At 41.1% G+C, this 17,657-nt stretch overlaps 1 protein-coding gene across 1 annotated transcript in view; it reads left to right on the forward strand.

The window, feature by feature from the left end:
* The first annotated feature begins 3,375 nt into the window (after nucleotides 1-3,375).
* Nucleotides 3,376-17,657, forward strand: part of wdr11 (WD repeat domain 11) — a 131,855-nt gene continuing 117,573 nt past the window's right edge. Inside the window, exons 1-3 of the mRNA XM_021605791.2 lie at nucleotides 3,376-3,601; nucleotides 7,188-7,299; nucleotides 15,735-15,888. Coding sequence (XP_021461466.2) covers nucleotides 3,516-3,601; nucleotides 7,188-7,299; nucleotides 15,735-15,888 — 352 coding nt within the window. The 5' untranslated portion in view covers nucleotides 3,376-3,515. The remainder of the gene's footprint in view (nucleotides 3,602-7,187; nucleotides 7,300-15,734; nucleotides 15,889-17,657) is intronic.

Raw genomic sequence — 17,657 nt, forward strand, 5'->3', positions numbered from 1 at the left:
CCTTAAAATAATTATACAGCCAAGCTATTATTTTCATGAATTCTGTCATGTTTTTGTATTTTATTTTATCTCCACAAGTCTCCCTGATGCAGGAGCCGATGGGGAGTTTCGCACAGTCAGATTGTCATGTAACCCAAAGGTGACTTGGGCAGGCCTTGTGTGCACAAAAGTGGGGGGAAAAGAGAGAGTCAATGGTAGACAGCATGCTCTCTACTGAAGATACTGTTTTGGGCCAGTGTCAGTATTGCAACAGTGAGGATATGAGAGGCTTAGGTTACAGTCAATCGGTCTGAGGAGTTAAATGTTTTATAGCACCACTTTGTATTTAATCCTACATTGAAATGAAAGCCAATGACACAGCTAAACTTGATCAGTATATTGCAACTGCATTTAGTACTAGTTAGACACTTCCTAACAAGGTAGTCATGCTGTCTGACAAGTTGAAATACACTAGCCTTGATGATGCCCTTACTCTCTTGAGGTTGTTGTCTGTAGTGGGATTTCCTTATGGTCAAGCTACCTGACTTCAAGCCTACCTCAGGTCAATACCCCCTCCTGCCATTTGCTACTCTGATGAGCAGAAGAAGCATAGTGTATGAGTCTCAAACGCATGTCGTGTTAAGGCGTGAGGCATTTGTGATAAAGAAGCACAGGTTGTGTTTTCTGAACCGAGGGAGTAGTGTAATGATCTTAGCTTTGATAAGTCTGTTAAGAAATCTCCCAAGGGAGATCTCGCTCTTGGCATCTCCCTTGGGGTTCCTTTAGGTAAAGGTTTCCCAAACCTCAAAAAGGCCCCCTCCAGACGTTTCATATTTTTGTTTTAACCCTTAACTGACACACATGCTTCAATTAGTCAACTAATCATCAAGCCTTTGATTAATTAAATCAGGTGTGGCAGTATAGGGTTAAAACAAAAATGTGAAACTTCTGTGGGGGGAATCCCTGTTTTAGGGGCAAGGCAGGAGCAGGTTACTGTCACTTTGCAGTTCGCTCCTTCTGATCCTAAAGTATTTATTAAAATCAAACATAGAATGGGAATCTGTCTGTGATTAAAATTACAACATAACAAACATTGTGGTATCTACCCATAATTCAACTGCTCTAAAAATATACTGGGGAAATGGGAAGAAATATCACTTCCATCTACATTTTGAAATTGTAATGTAGATGGAAGTGCCTCCTCAAATGCCACCAGTGCCGCATCCCGCTGTTTGCTCAAGCTCATTTCTCTATTTGGTAGAACATAAACATTATTGTGTGTTAATAATGTAGAAAAACAAGTACCAAAATGTGTGATCATATACTGTGAGACACAATCAAATAATATATAGTAGTTTCACACATGACAGAAGTAAATTGGTAAACATTGTGGATGGTTAGTTTCATTATCGTGGGAACTGTGGAAAATCAAAAGACAAAGCCTCCACAGTTAACACTCAAATGTTTTTGTTATTTACCTGCTTGAATTCATTAACATCTCAGGTGCAAACAAAGCTGGTATAATTATTTCTGAACTAGAATGGTATTTTCACATTTACACAATTGGTATACAGACAGCAAAATTAGAATGACAATTTACAGTTTAAAATGTGCAGATACCAGCATAACTATGAAATCATATTTGAATGGGACACATACAGGCCATAAATAAACTAGCTACGACATCAAAGATCTTAATAAAAGGCAAAATAGTTGAATCTGTTTATTATACAGGTATGTTATGTATTATATGCAGAGTAGTTGTTTATTTTAAGTTGAGTGCGGTATTCAACACAACCACAGGTATAATAAGAACGAACACAACGGTCAGTTCCAGTACAAATGATAAAACACCAGTACTGGTACTACGGAATCATGGGAGATTGAGTTTCACAGTCCGTCACTCACAGCCAGACATTTAAGTTATGAAATAAATAGATCAATAATTCCCGAAAAAGTATTTCCATGTGCTTACACAATTGATATTATTGATTGTTTTTATTACATAATTAATAACAGCCAGCAGCTTGTTGAAAAGGCCCAATGTTCACTGGGGTTGCAACCGGCTCAAACCAAAAAGCTAACGTTAGAAAACAAGATACTTTTGGCCAGAGCGAATAAATATCACTTCCTGTCTGCACGATGTAACTGATTGAAATAAAATAAGAGTTTAGAATTATGCAGGACGAAATAAAAGGGAGCACTTCTAGTCTCCATATCTACAGAGTTTACATCCAGAGAAGCGTCACTGATCATTTGTCGGCCCTTATAAAATGTCCCTTCAACTTAAATCCAGTAGTTTGTTTTCATGTCGGACATACATATTGCACCTTACAAAATTATCTGTACATTGTGTCACATCTAAAGGGGGATCCATTCAAATCAGGAGCACTTCTAGTTTCCAAATCCACAGAGTTTACACCCAGAGGAGTGTCACTGCTCATTTGGCAGTTATATATAAGTTATAAGTTATATAGCAAATGTGCCCACTCTGGTCTTGGCATATGACTCTAGCCAAATAAAATAAAATAAAATGGTATTGGTCGCATGTATATATTTAGCAGATGCTATTGCGGGTGTAGCAAAACAGCCTGCAGATACAGTGTGGGTAGGCTACGTCCAAGTCAAACATATTTGTATATATCTTATGTAAACTGCACTGCAATTCAGATTCATTGTAATCTGCCAAAGTGCTCCACTGTGGCACATGTATTTCTGTTAATTAAACCTGACCATCTAACATGCAAATAGCTGGATGTAAATTGATTTGCACTCTTAAAGGGCCACAATAACAGCAATGACGACCTTGGGGGTGGTGGATTTGGAAACTACAGCTCCTGTGTTAAAGGGGACCCCCCCCCCCCCCCCCCCCTTTTTCTGCAACACAATGACCAGAAAATGTTGTATGGTGCAATATGTATGTCCGATATGAAATATGGTTGTAAAATTAGAAGCGACACTGATGTGGATTTGGAAACTGTGGATTTGGAAAGTTAAAATGCTCCTGAGTAGAATGGACTGTCCTTTTACAGCGACACAACGTACAGATAATTTTGTAAGATGCAATATGTATGTCCAGTATGAAAAAACTATTGGGTTTAAGTTGATAGTATTAGATAGTATTGATAGTATTGTATGGTGCAATAAGTGATAGGTGTACATATACAAAAAACATTGTTGACCATTTAGGTAGGCTTGAAAGAAAATAAGAGAAAGACAAAAAGACAACAATACATAATATCTTATAGAAATACGTAAAATTATTTTTTTATTCATAACTAGTATAAAATCTTTGGATACTTGTGCACATTTTCTATTATTTTCTCTCAAATTTTTTATTTACAAATTACACAGGACGGGACTTTTACCCGGAAGTACTTTGTTATTATTGCCGACTTCACAGTTATATTATAACGCATCCTGGAGTTGACACTTCCTGCTTATTTTTCCCCCCTGTCAACAAACCAAAATACATGTTATATGCGAGATTTGTCAATTTATTTGGATGTAGCTAGTTAATACAATTCATAGTAACAATGATTCCTTACTCTGTCAATATTAAACTCGCGGCGCGAACATTGACTGGAACGCTTAATTTGCAGAACAAAACTGCTGTTGACTGGTGAGTTCTGGAGCCCTGTGCATTGGCCTAGCTAGCTAAAGTGTTTAGATATTTACGTTAACTCACTCAGCTGAGATGGTTTATTCTGCAGAAAATGAAGATGAGCAGATATGTATTAGATTACAATACTATATTGTTTCGTCTTTGGATAAAATGAAGAATTTGAATGCTTCGCTTCACAGTTGGCAAGTGGTGTTCTGCTACAAGTTTCAGCAAGCTGGCTTAGCTAACGTGAAATAGCTTCGTCCCGCAATTAGCTTAGACATTTAATTTAGTTAGCGTTTGGATTAACCATGTTGACTTTACTTTGCCATCTGTAGACATTACGAGTAAAGTTAAAATTGTTAATATACATTTTAGCTAACATAAATGGCTAAGCTAATTAAATGTTAATATACATGACCAGTTGTGAGACGAAGCTAACGTTAGCTTCCTCGCTAATTAGCGAATTGTCTAACGTTACGTTAGACGTATCGTAATTGGTTGTCAGCTTTAGCACAAAAACACAACTGCAATGTCAAATCAATAACTAGCTAACGTTACGTTAGCTAGTTATTGATTTGACATTGCAGTTGTGTTTTTGTGCTAAAGCTGACAACCAATTACGATGCCACTGTTTAGTGTCATTGGTTGAGTGTAAATGTATGTGACTGATGAATGCCATATTGCTAGTAGTTAGCTGTAGTTTTAAAAAAGCACATAAAGTGTGCTTGTAAGATTAGTTAATGTGCTAGACCCCCACATTTGGGTCTTAGTGATTTTCTTGATGGTCTTTGTCCCTAGAGGTGGAAAATGTGTGATAGTGCAGCAATCGCAGTATTCTCTGTTATCAATCGCTTTCGTTCCTCAATCCCATATCAAATTGTATTTGTCACATGTTTCGTGAACAGCAGGTGTAGAGTAGGATAAGAGTGAAATGCTTATTATGGGCCCTTCCCAACAATGCAGAGGAAATAATAGAAAAATAATAAAACAAGGATAAATATACCATAAGAATTATGTTGGCTTTATACACAATGTACCACTTCCGAGTTCATATTTAGCGTTACGAGGTAATTTAGGTAGATGTATACAGGAAGGGATAAAATGTCTAGGCAACAGGATAGATGAACTGTAGCAACGGTGTATGTGATGAGTCAAAAAAGTTAGTCTGGGTACCTATTGATTAATTATTTAACATCTTATGGCTTTGGGGTAGAACTTTTTTTATTTATTGATTTATTTTCAGACTTGGTACATCAGTACCGCTTGCCATGCGATTTCAAAGAGTCTATGACTTGGGTGGCTGGAGTCTTTTGCAGTTTTTAGGGCCTTCCTCTGACACTGCCTGTTATAGAGGTCCCGGATTGGGCTGTACTCACTACTAGAGGTCGACCAATTAATTAGGGCCGATTTCAAGTTTTCCTAACAATCGGTAATCTGAATTTTTGGACACCGATTATGGCCGATTACATTGCACTCCACGAGGAGACTGCGTGGCAGGCTGACTACCTGTTATGCGAGTTCAGCAAGGAGCCAAGGTATTGTGCTAGCTAGCATTAAACGTATCTTATAAAAAACAATCAATTTTAACATAATCACTAGTTAACTACACATGGTTGATATTACTAGTTTATCTAGCTTGTTGCGTACAATCGATGCGGTGCCTGTTAATTTATCATTTAATCACAGCCTACTTCGCCAAACGGGTGATTTAACAAGCGCATTCGCAAAAAAAGCAGTCGTTGCACCAATGTGTACCTAACCATAAACATCAACGTCTTTCTTAAAATCAATACACAAGTATATATTTTTAAACCTGCATATTTAGTTAATATTGCCTGCTAACATGAATTTATTTTAACTAGGGAAATTGTGTCACTTCTCTTGCATTCTGTGCAACAGAGTCAGGGTATATGCAGCAGTTTGGGCCGCCTGGCTCGTTGCGAACTGTGTGACGACCATTTCTTCCTAACAAAGACAGCCAACTTCGCCAAACGGGGGATGGCTTAACAAAAGCACATTTGCGAAAAAAGCACAATCGTTGCATGAATGTACCTAACCATAAACATCAATGCCTTTCTTAAAATCAGTACACGGAAGTATATATTTTTTAAACCTGCATATTTAGTTAAAAGAAATTCATTTTAGCAGGCAATATTAACTAGGGCAATTGTGTCACTTCTCTTGCGTTCATTGCACGCAGAGTCAGGGTATATGCAACAGTTTGGGCCGCCTGGCTCGTTGCGAACTAATTTGCCAGAATTTTACATAATTATGACATAACATTGAAGGTTGTGCAATGTATCAGGAATATTTAGACTTATGGATGCCACCCGTTAGATAAAATACAGAACGGTTCCGTATTTCACTGAAAGAATAAACATTTTCTTTTCGAAATGATAGTTTCCGGATTTGACCATATTAATGACCTAAGGCTCGTATTTCTGTGTGTTATTAAATTATAATTAAGTCTGTGATTTGATAGCGTTGTCTGACTGAGCGGAGGTAGGCTGCAGCAGGCTCATAAGCATTCATTCAAACAGCACTTTCCTGCTTTTGCCAGCAGCTCTTCGCAATGCTTCAAGCATTGCACTGTTTATGACTTCAAGCCTATCAACTCCTGAGATTAGGCTGGCAATACTAAAGTACCTATTAGAACATCCAATAGTCAAAGGTATATGAAATACAAATGGTATAGAGAGAAATAGTCCTATAATAACTACAACTTAAAACTTCTTACCTGGGAATATTGAAGACTCATGTTAAAAGGAACCACCAGCTTTCATATGTTCTCATGTTCTGAGCAAGGAACTGAAACGTTAGCTTTCTTACATGACACATTGCACTTTTACTTTCTTCTCCAACACTGTTTTTGCATTATTTAAACCAAATTGAACATGTTTCATTATTTATTTGAGGCTAAATTGATTTTATTGATGTATTATGTTAAGTTAAAATGTGTTAATTCAGTATTGTTGTAATTGTCATTTTTACAAATACATTTAAAAAATCGGCCGATTAATCGGCACCGGCTTTTTTGTCCTCCAATAATCGGTATCGACGTTGAAAAATCATAATCGGTCGACCTCTAGTACGTATAGTTACTGTGGGGACGATGTCATCGATGCACTTATTGATAAATTGCAATGTCCGTAGTGTGAGACGCTTAAGACTAGAGGTCGACCGATTATGATTTTTCAATACCGATACCGATTATTGGAGGACCCAAAATTGCCGATACCAATGTAATTATATTTTTTTTGTTGGTTGGGAATTCAAAAAATGATTTAATTTATTTTTATTAATAATGGTGGTGGCCACACCAGATACTGACTGTTCCCTTTTTCTTTCATTTCTTTGACGCAACCTTGTGTACTAAGCTGGTAGTGCGTATATCCTGGTATAAGATGACAAAATGAAAATCGGGATACCGCCTCACCCTAGAACATGCCTCTGCTGTAATGACCCCACTTTTCAAGCAGCTGTGTGCTGCCCTGTTGATAGGCTAAAATGTAAATGTTTTCTTTGATGGATACGGTATGCCCTGCTGCTATGCTAGATAGCTTAGTTATATCGCCTATATTTTAAATCTCTTCTCTTCTAGGGGTTGGCAGGGGCTGATAGCCCAGGGATGTCACTCCAGCATCCTCATCATCGACCCAAAGACTTCCCAGACCATCCAGGTTCTGGAGAGGCACAAAGCCAATGTGGTCAAGGTAAGTTCCAGTCAGGGTTTCTCAATATTATAATGGGAAAATCCCAGGAAGTAGCCTCTGCCTTTTTTTGAATAAGTTGTTTGAGTGAATTCATAGCATGTAGCTTAGATTACATTTGCAATAGTGAATGTAACCCATCACAGGAGTAAACTATATTCATGTCTGGTTCTAATTATAAAGTCTGTTTTCTAGCTGAAGTGATATTTATCATCCAAAGTAAGAAAGTGGGTTCTCTTTGACCATGGTCAGAGTAAGCTTTTTCTCTTTGTCAGCAAAATTCGGCCATGTTTTTACTGTTTGGGCCAAAAAGCCACATTGATAAAGTTTCAGCTCCCAAGTGGCGCAGCGGTCTAAGGCACTGCATCTCAGTGCAAGAGTCAAATCAAATGTATTTATATAGCCCTTCGTACAACAGCTAATATCTCAAAGTGCTGTACAGAAACCCAGCCTAAAACCCCAAACAGCAAGCAATGCAGGTGTTGAAGTACGTTGGCTAGGAAGAAGCCTAGAGAGGAACCAGGCTATGAGGGGTGGCCAGTCCTCTTCTGGTTGTGCCGGGTGGAGATTATAACAGAACATGGCCAGCATGGTCAACTAATAGGTCTGGGACAGGTAGCACGTCCGGTGAACAGGTCAGGATTCCATAGCTGCAGGCAGAACAGTTGAAACTGGAGCAGCAGCACGGCCAGGTGTGGACTGGGGACAGCAAGGAGTCATCATGCCAGGTAGTCCTGAGGCATGGTCCTACGGCTCCTGTCCACCGAGAGAGAGAAAGAGAGAATTAGAGAGCATACTTAAATTCACACAGGACACCGGATAGGACACCAGATAGGAGAAGTACTCCAGATATAACAAACTGACCCTAGCCCCCGACACAAACTACTGCAGCATAAATACTGGAGGCTGAGACAGGAGGGGTCAGGAGACACTGGCCCCATCCGATCGTTCCCCTGGACAGGGCCAAACAGGAAGGATATAAACCCACCCACTTTGCCAAAGCACAGCCCCCTCACCACTAGCGGGATCAACAACCAACTTACCATCCTGAGACAAGGCCGAGTATAGCCCACAAAGATCTCCGCCACGGCACAGCCCAAGGGGGGGGCGCCAACCCAGACAGGAAGATCACGTCAGTGACTCAACCCACTCAAGTGAAGCACCCCTCCTAGGGACGGCATGAAAGAGTACCAGTAAGCCAGTGACTCAGCCCCTGTAATAGGGTTAAAGGCAGAGAATCACAGTGGAAAGAGGGGAACTGGCCAAGCAGAGACGGCAAGGGCGGTTCGTTGCTCCAGAGCCTTTCCGTTCACCTTCACACTCCTGGGCCAGACTCCACTCACTCAGACTCCACACTGTAGTCCGCACTACAGTCCCCGGTTCGATTCCAAGCTGTATTCCATCTGGCCGTGATTTGGAGTCCCTTAGGGCGGTGTACAATTGGCCAAGCGTCGTCCTGGTTTGGTCGGGGTAGGCTGTCATTGTAAATAAGAATTTGTTCTAAACTTCTTTGGGACTAAGGTGCAGTATTGAATAGCTTGGCCGAAAAGCTAGAATATTCATACAATTAGGTGATGTGGATAGAAAACACTCTGATGTTTCTAAAACTGTTTGAATGATGTCTGTGAGTATAACAGAACTCATATGGCAGGCAAAAACCTGAGAAAGAATCTAATCAGGAAGTGTGAAATCTGAGGTTTGTAGGTTTTCAAGTCTTTGCCTATCGAATATACAGTGTCTGGGGTCATATTGCACTTCCTAAGGCTTCCACTAGATGTCAACAGTATTTAGAACCTTGTTTGAGGCTTCTACTGTGAAGGGGAAGAGAATGAGAGCTGTTTCAACCAGGTTTCTTGCATTGTGCCATGAGCTCAGTCTCGTGTGCGCCTGTGAGAGTTAGCTGCGTTCCATTGCATTTCTAAAGACAAAGGAATTGTCCGGTTGAAACATTATTGAAGATTTATGATAAAAAACATCCTAAAGATTGATTATTATATGCAGGTTTAACATCGTTTGACATGTTTCTACAAACTGTAATATGACTTTTTGTCTGAACTTTCACCTGGACTTTCCCGCGCCTCGTGAGTTTGGATTTGTGAACTAAACGCGCAAACAAAAAGGAGGTTTTTGGACATAAATGATGGACGTTTTCGAACAAAACAAACATTTATTATGGAACTGGGATTCCTGGGAGTGCATTCTGATGAAGATCATCAAAGGTAAGTGAATATTTATAATGCTATTTCTGACTTTTGTGACACCTCTCCTTCTTTGGAAAATGGCTATGTTTTTCTGTGGCTAGGTGCTGACCTAACATAATCGCAAGGTGTGCTTTCACCGTAAAGCCTTTTTGAAATCTAACACAGCGGTTGCATTAAGGAAAAGTTTATATATATTTCCATGCATAACACTTGTATGTTTTATCAATGTTTATTATGAGTATTTCTGTAATTTGATGTGGCTCTCTGCACCGGATGTTTGTTTGAGACAATGCATTTCTGAACATAAAACACCAATTTCAAATGAGGTTTTTGGACATAAAGATGAACTTTATCGAACAAAACACACATTTATTGTGTAACATGAAGTCATGTGAGTGCCATCTGATGAAGATCATCAAAGGTTAGTGATTAATTTAATTGCTATTTCTGACTTTTGTGAGGGCTCTCCTTGGTTGGAAAATGGTTTTATGGTTTTCTGTGACAAGGTGCTGACCTAACATAATCGTTTGGTGTGCTTTCGCCATAAAGCCTATTTGAAATTGGACACTGTGGCTGGATTTACAATAAGTTTATCTTTCAAATGGTGTAAAATACTTGTATGTTTGAGGAATTGTAATTATGGGATTTCTGTTGTTTTGAATTTGGCGCTAGCGTCCCACATATCCCAGAGAGTATAATTAAGAATTTGTTCTTAACTGACTTGCCTAGTTAAATAAATGTTAGTTTTATTTAGATACTGTATTTAGAAGTTTTAATAGGGCCTACATTTTATTTTAGGTGATATGGTTTTGATTTATGGACAATATTATTTTTATACATTTGGTTTATCAACATATCATTTAGATGTGCAACGAAAAGACTCATTACATTTTTACTCCTTTTTATCAACCATAGCAGATTAAAGTTAACTAAATCAAATCATGTTTCTGCTGATAACGTCTGACTCCTGTGTGAATTGCATGCGTACAAGGAACGGCTGTTTTCATTAAAATGAAGCAGCCAAATGTAAAACCTTTCATTTCCCAAATTTTAAAATATCTTATTTCAATTAGATATTAAAGCCTTGTCGAAGTATAACATATCGTCGGAAAAAGGTAGGCTACATTGTACAACATATTCTTGCAAATAAACAACAAAACAGTAACAAAAACCACATTCTGCTTTTCCATTTCATTTTAAAAACCGTTAACATTTTCTTTCAGTTAACAGTAGGCCTATTGATGTGGACTATTGTCAGCAAATTGTAGCGCCTCGCTAAAGTGGCGATCCTTGGGAATCTTTCACTGTTGAATTTCCACCAGTGACGTGGAAACACATTGAGTGATGGGAGGAATGTCTCAAGTAGTTTTCCACCTTGTTTTCTGCCTCTCTCTCTCAAGTGCGGGGTTGTAGTCTCACCCAAGGAGTAACAGCATGGGGTTGTTGGCGTTAGCAAATAGGAGCTGAATACCCAAGGCTTCCTGGCTCGCTCAGTCTATCTCTCTGTCAGCAGCAGCAGAGCACTCTCTCCATTTGACCCAGTCGCATCTGTCTCATAGGATACCAAGTCCGCCAACTTGAGCAGCTTTGTTTTTGCTGTCACTCTCAGCTGGCAAAAGAAATCGCAGATGCTTGTGGCGACGGTCCAACATCAATGTGACGAGAGGTGCCATTAAGGTCAGATTTTTTGCATCCACCTTTGAAAATAATAAAAAAAGTGTTATACGATCTTGCATGTCCGATCCTTCAAAAATGTTTTTTCATAAATGTGCAATGTATGGTTTTGCTTCTCCTAATACTTTCAATAAGACAATGACAATAACAACAATTGGCTGCTATTTGCCTACATAGATTAACAACACTAATTGCCTACATACAATATAACCTAATTTTATAGATTCATTCCTGCATGCATTTTTCAGAGGAACTCTTAACACTCTCATGCTTTTATCCACTCCGCGGAAGAGATGTTTGCAGTAGGCTGAATGTGATAGGGTTTATGTTGGAGATGGACACCTTTTTTGGATGACTTGACGCTGGTTGTGCATGTCAGGGTTAGCAAGACGGGCTTGATCTCCATCATTATTTGCCAGTGATCATCTGGGAGTTCGAGAGTTCTGCCTCTTGCAGCTTGGTGATGGTCCGGTTGAACAGCACGGCTGTCTCTGCTCCACCAACCTCTCAAACATGCTACGCGCTGGAACTCGGTCTGTCTTACAAGATTGGATCAGGTGGTGCTGCGGGAGCTGCATTTTGACTTGCTTAACTTCTAGTGCCTTGGTGGCTGAGTTGGCTATGGTTAAAGTGCCTAACCAGTCTCTCAGCAGCAACAATCACACCACATATACACTGCTCAAAAAAATAAAAGGAACATTAAAATTACACATCCTAGATCTGAATGAATGAAATATTCTTATTAAATACTTTTTTCTTTACATAGTTGAATGTGCTGCCAACAAAATCACACAAAAATGGTCACTGGAAATCAAATTTATCAACCCATGGAGGTCTGGATTTGGAGTCACACTCAAAATTAAAGTGGAAAACCACACTACAGGCTGATCCAACTTTGATGTAATGTCCTTAAAACAAGTCTAAATGAGGCTCAGTAGTGTGTGTGGCCTCCACGTGCCTGTATGACCTCCCTACAATGCATGGGCATGCTCCTGATGAGGTGGCGGATGGTCTCCTGAGGGATCTCCTCCCAGACCTGGACTAAAGCATCCACTAACTCCTGGACAGTTTGTGGTGCAACGTGGTGTTGGTGGATGGAGCGAGACATGATGTCCCAGATGTGCTCAATTGGATTCAGGTCTGGGGAACGGGCGGGCCAGTCCATAGCATCAATCCCTTCCTCTTGCAGGAACTGCTGACACACTCCAGCCACATTGTCTTGCATTAGGAGGAACCCAGGGCCAACCGCACCAGCATATGGTCTCACAAGGGGTCTGAGGATCTCATCTCGGTACCCAATGGCAGTCAGGCTACCTCTGGCAAGCACATGGAGGGCTGTGCAGCCCCCCAAAGAAATGCCACCATGACTGACCCACAGCCAAACCGGTCATGCTGGAGGATGTTGCAGGCAGCAGAACGTTCTCCACGGCGTCTCCAGAGTCTGTCATGTCTGTCACATGCTCAGTGTGAACCTGCTTTCATCTGTGAAGAGCACAGGGCGCCAGTGGCGAATTTGCCAATCTGGTGTTCTCTGACAAATGCCAAACGTCCTGCATGGTGTTGGGCTGTAAGCACAACCTCCACCTGTGGACGTCGGGTTGGAGGAGTCTTTCTGACGGTTTGAGCAGACATGCACATTTGTGGCCTGCTGGAGGTTATTTTGCAGGGCTCTGGCAGTGCTCCTCCTGTTCCTCCTTGCACAAAGGCGGCGGTAGCGGTCCTGCTGCTGGGTTGTTGCCCTCCTACGGCCTCCTCCACGTCTCCTGATGTACTGGCCTGTCTCCTGGTTGCGCCTCCATGCTCTGGACACTACGCTGACAGACACCGCAAACCTTCTTGCCACAGCTCGCATTGATGTGCCATCCTGGATGAGCTGCACTACCTGAGCCACTTGTGTGGGTTGTAGACTCCGTCTCATGCTACCACTAGAGTGAAAGCACCGCCAGCATTCAAAAGTGAACAAAACATCAGCCAGGAAGCATAGGAACTGTGAAGTGGGCTGTGGTCACCACCTGCAGAACCACTCCTTTATTGGGGGTGTCTTGCTAATTGCCTATAATTTCCAAAGGTTGTCTATTCCATTTGCACAACAGCATGTGAATTTTATTGTCAATCAGTGTTGCTTCCTAAGTGGACAGTTTGATTTCACAGAAGTGTGATTGACTTGGAGTTACATTGTGTTTGTGTTCCCTTTTATTTTTTTGAGCAGTGTACTTATTGAAGCCATCGTTGAAGTCTGTGCATAGCATGGCACCGAGTCCCAGGGGATGCAAGCAGGGGAATTGGCAGCCACAATGTTGAGTGCCTTGTTGTGGATGCATGCCAACACGTAGTCATTGAGTCCCACGTCTCAACATCACTGGTCAACTTCTCCACGAGGTTGTCAGCTGTGTGTCTGACGAATAGACTCTGTGTCAGGAGGACCTTTACCCAGTCAACATCACTGAAGTGGCACGTCATTGTAATTTAGATCTCGGTGGTCAGCACAGTTCAACAGTCAGTTGTGAGATCCAACTTGCCGCCTGTGGCTAGCTTCACTTTCAGCACTTATTTTTTTTCTATTTGTTATTGAGTCTTGTGATGGCGTGCAGTACTCTGGCTCAAGATAACGAATTAACTCCCCTAAAGCCCTCGACCACACTGATTGGCACCATATCACGCTCAATCATTCTACACACCAACTGTGTGATCACCTCAGACGGCACGCATCATTCTCCCCGCTAGCATCAACGTGATGGCACCCGGGTGTTTGTTCTTCATCGTGCTGGTACTGCTGCTAAATTTGTTTAAAAAAAAATGTTATTGTTATCCAATTGGTAGTTAGTCTTTTCCCATCGCTGCGTCTCCTGTACGGACTCGGGTGAGGCTAAGGTCCTCCGAAACAACCCTACCAAGCCACACTGCAAACACTTCTTGACACACTGCTCGCTTAACCCGGAAGCGAGCCGACACCTGGCGACCGTGTCAGCGTGCATGCGCCCGGCCTGCCACAGGAGTTGCTGGAGCGCAATGGGACAGTGACATCCTGGCCAGCCAAACCTTCCCCTAACCCGGACCAATTGTGCGTCTCCCGGTCGTGGACGGCTGCGATACCCGGATCTGTAATGCACTCCTCAATCACGGCAGTACCTTAGACCACTGCGCCATTCGGGAGGCCCCTGCTGCTGAATTTTCGCAAAGCTTGCAGAGAACTTCATCACCCTTTTGAACGAAGGGTCCCACACAGAGATACGTTTGGCGCGCTTCATTTTTCCTCAGTTGCCAAGCTAACGTTAGCAGGGCCTCTAGTGGATGTGAAAGCTTCCAAGCACATTCTTGGTGGTATAGCGCCCTCTACAGTTCAAATTAGTTTTCACACCGAAGACACACTTTCATTCCACAAATTATGCAAATAAACATAGACCGATAAACATGACCGGTCAAATTTATTTTCAGTCACTAACTGTTAACCTCTCTTGGATAGGGGGCAGCATTTGGAATTTTGGATGAAAAGTATGCCCAAATTCAACTGCCTGCTACTCATCCTCAGAAGATAAGATATGCATTTTATTAGTAGATTTGGATAGAAAACACTCTGAAGTTTCTAACTGTTTGAATCATGTCTGTGAGTATAACAGAACTTATGTAGCAGGTGAAACCCAGAGGACAAACCATTCCGATTTTTTTTCCCACCTAAAATAAAGGAGTGGAATTAAGAATATATAATATTTGGGCGAGCAGTGTCCGAGTAGAATAGGATAAAATACAGTATATACATATACTGTACTGTAAATGTTATTAAAGTGACAAGAGTTCCATTTATTAAACTGGCCAGTGATTTCAAGACTATATGGGCAGCAAACCCCCCCCCCCCCCCCCCCCCTTTGTGTCAAATTCTCTTTTATGGTTTATTTTTAATACTGTCTGTTCAAGGAAATAGATTTTGTGTCATATTAAAATATATTAAAATGTTTTTATATATATTTTTTGGGGGGGTTTTACAATATAATCCATCTGGAATCAAAAGCATTCTTTTATAACCAACAAAACATGCAAGTACTTTTCCTCTGTGTTTCTGATGAACATGCAGGTGTGTGTGTGGTCTGTTCTGCGTTTGGGTAGAAAGCCTTTTATGTTGTCTAAGGAAGGTCTGTATTCAGCTATTGAGAATACAGCAGAACAGTTTCCCCATGTTGCGGGTGATACATATAGTTATTAGGCTCTAATTTGTCACTTTAAAAAAAAAAAACATTTAAATGTTTTATTTATGGGGGTTATATAGGATATCAGGGAAGCAGCCACTTTCCAAAACCGGGTTTGAATTAGGCATCCTGCAGCTCAGGAGTACTGTGTTTTTGCATTTAATTCTTGATGCTGTCAGGGCCACATGCCTTTCCAGGTTATATTTTATTTGAAAGTTCAGCGTGTGTAATTTGGTAGTCAATTGGGTTCTGGTTCTTTTTAATTGTGTTCTAGAGAGCTGAGTTTTTCTTGCACATTTGATTTTGTTTTTAGAGACAATGTTCAAATAGGCTAAACCATCTCACCTGCTCCCACTCTCTCCTTCTCGCTCTCTGCCTGCAGGTGAAATGGTCCAGGGAGAACTACCACCACAGCCTGAGCTCGCCCTACTCTCTGAGGCTGGCTTCTGCCGATTCAGCAGGGAAGATTATCGTGTGGGATGTGGTGAGTGGCACGGCCCACTGTGAGATCCAGGAGCACTCCAAACCTATCCAGGGTGAGAGCCAAACCTCGGAAAAGGACCACTGCTGCATTTATTACATCAACTTTGAGAGACCAAGAAATTACAACCTGTATCAATGATTTCCTTCCAAGTACATTAAGCCAAACCTCCCTGACATAAATGTTGAATTATTGATAAATGAAAATGAGATCTATCATAAACCCTGGGATAGTTTTTTTTTTTTTTCAGCAAGGTTATTATCCTCTTGAGCTGACAAATATCCCAGTCCCCGAAATCAGGTATTAGGCTATTTAAACAATGAAAAAATTAATTTGTCATAAAACTTAAATGAACAGCATAACAAGGTTGTTGTACAACTACAAATAGGCCTACAATAAAAACTACTGCTGCTAATACAACTAATTACACATATTTATATGTCACAGACCCCTTGACTTTTTCCACATTTTGTTACAGCCTTATTCTAAAATGGATTAAATTATTCTTCATCAATCTACATACAATACCCCATAATGACAAAGCAAAATGTATTAAATAAAAAACGGATACCTTATTTACATAAGTATTCAGACCCTTTCCTATGAGACTCAAAATTTAGCTCTGGTGCATCTAGTTTCCATTGATCATCCTCAATGTTAATACAACTTGATTGGAGTTCACATGTGGTAAATTCAATTGATTGGACATGATTTGGAAAGGCACACCTTTCTATATAACGTCCCACAGTTGACAGTGCATGTCAGAGCAAAAACCAAGCCATGAGGTCGAAGAAATTGTCCGTAGAGTTCTGAGACAGGATTGTGTTGAGGCACAGCTCTGGGTAAGGGTATCAAAAAATGTCTGTAGCATTAAAGGTTCCCAAGAACAGTGGTGTCCATCATTCTTAAATAGAAGCAGTTTTTGAACCACTACCACTTCCTAGAACTCTCACCAAGACAGTTGTGAAGAGGGCACGACAAAACCTTTTCCCCCTTAGGAGACGGAAAAGATTTGGCATGGGTCCCCTAATCCTCAAGGTTCAACAACTGCATCATCGAGAGCATCCTGACCGTTTGCATCACCGCCTGGTGTGGCAACTGCTCGGCATCTGACCGTAAGGCGCTGCAGATGGTAGTCCTTATGGCCCAGTACATCACTGTGGCCAAGCTTCTTGCCATCCAGGACCAGTATAATATGTGGTGTCAGGAAAGCCCATAAAACTGTCAGACTCCAGTCACCCAAGTTATAGATTGTAATTTCAGCTTCAGGCACGGCAGACTATACCGTAGCCCCAATCCGTAAGACTGCTGAAAAATTAATTGAATGGCCACCGGACTATTACATTGACCCCCCCCCCCCCCCCCCCTTTGTTTTATACACTATCTATGCATAGTCACTTCACCCCTACCTACACGTACATATTATCTCTAACTGGTACCCCCTGTATATAGCCTTGTTATTATTACTTTTTAGTATTTTTTACTTCAGCTTATTTGGTAAATATTTTCTTAACTCTTCTTGAACTGCACTGTTGGCTTGTAAGTATTTCATGTTAAGGTCTACACTTGTTTGATTGGAACTGGCCGCCCGACCAGCTTGAGATATCGTGGGGAGAAGCGCATTGGTCATGGAGGTGACAATGAACCTGATTGTCACTCTGACAGAGCACCTAAAGATTCTCTTGTCTGATGAAACAAAGATTGAACTCTTTGGCCTGAATGCCAGGTGTCACATCTGGAGGAAACCTGACACCATCCCAACGGTGATGCATGTAGGTGGCAGCGTCATGCTGTGGGGATGTTTGTCAGTGGCAGGGACAGGCA

The sequence above is a fragment of the Oncorhynchus mykiss genome, chromosome 1 (genome assembly GCF_013265735.2).
Source record: "Oncorhynchus mykiss isolate Arlee chromosome 1, USDA_OmykA_1.1, whole genome shotgun sequence".
Taxonomy (NCBI): domain Eukaryota; kingdom Metazoa; phylum Chordata; class Actinopteri; order Salmoniformes; family Salmonidae; genus Oncorhynchus; species Oncorhynchus mykiss.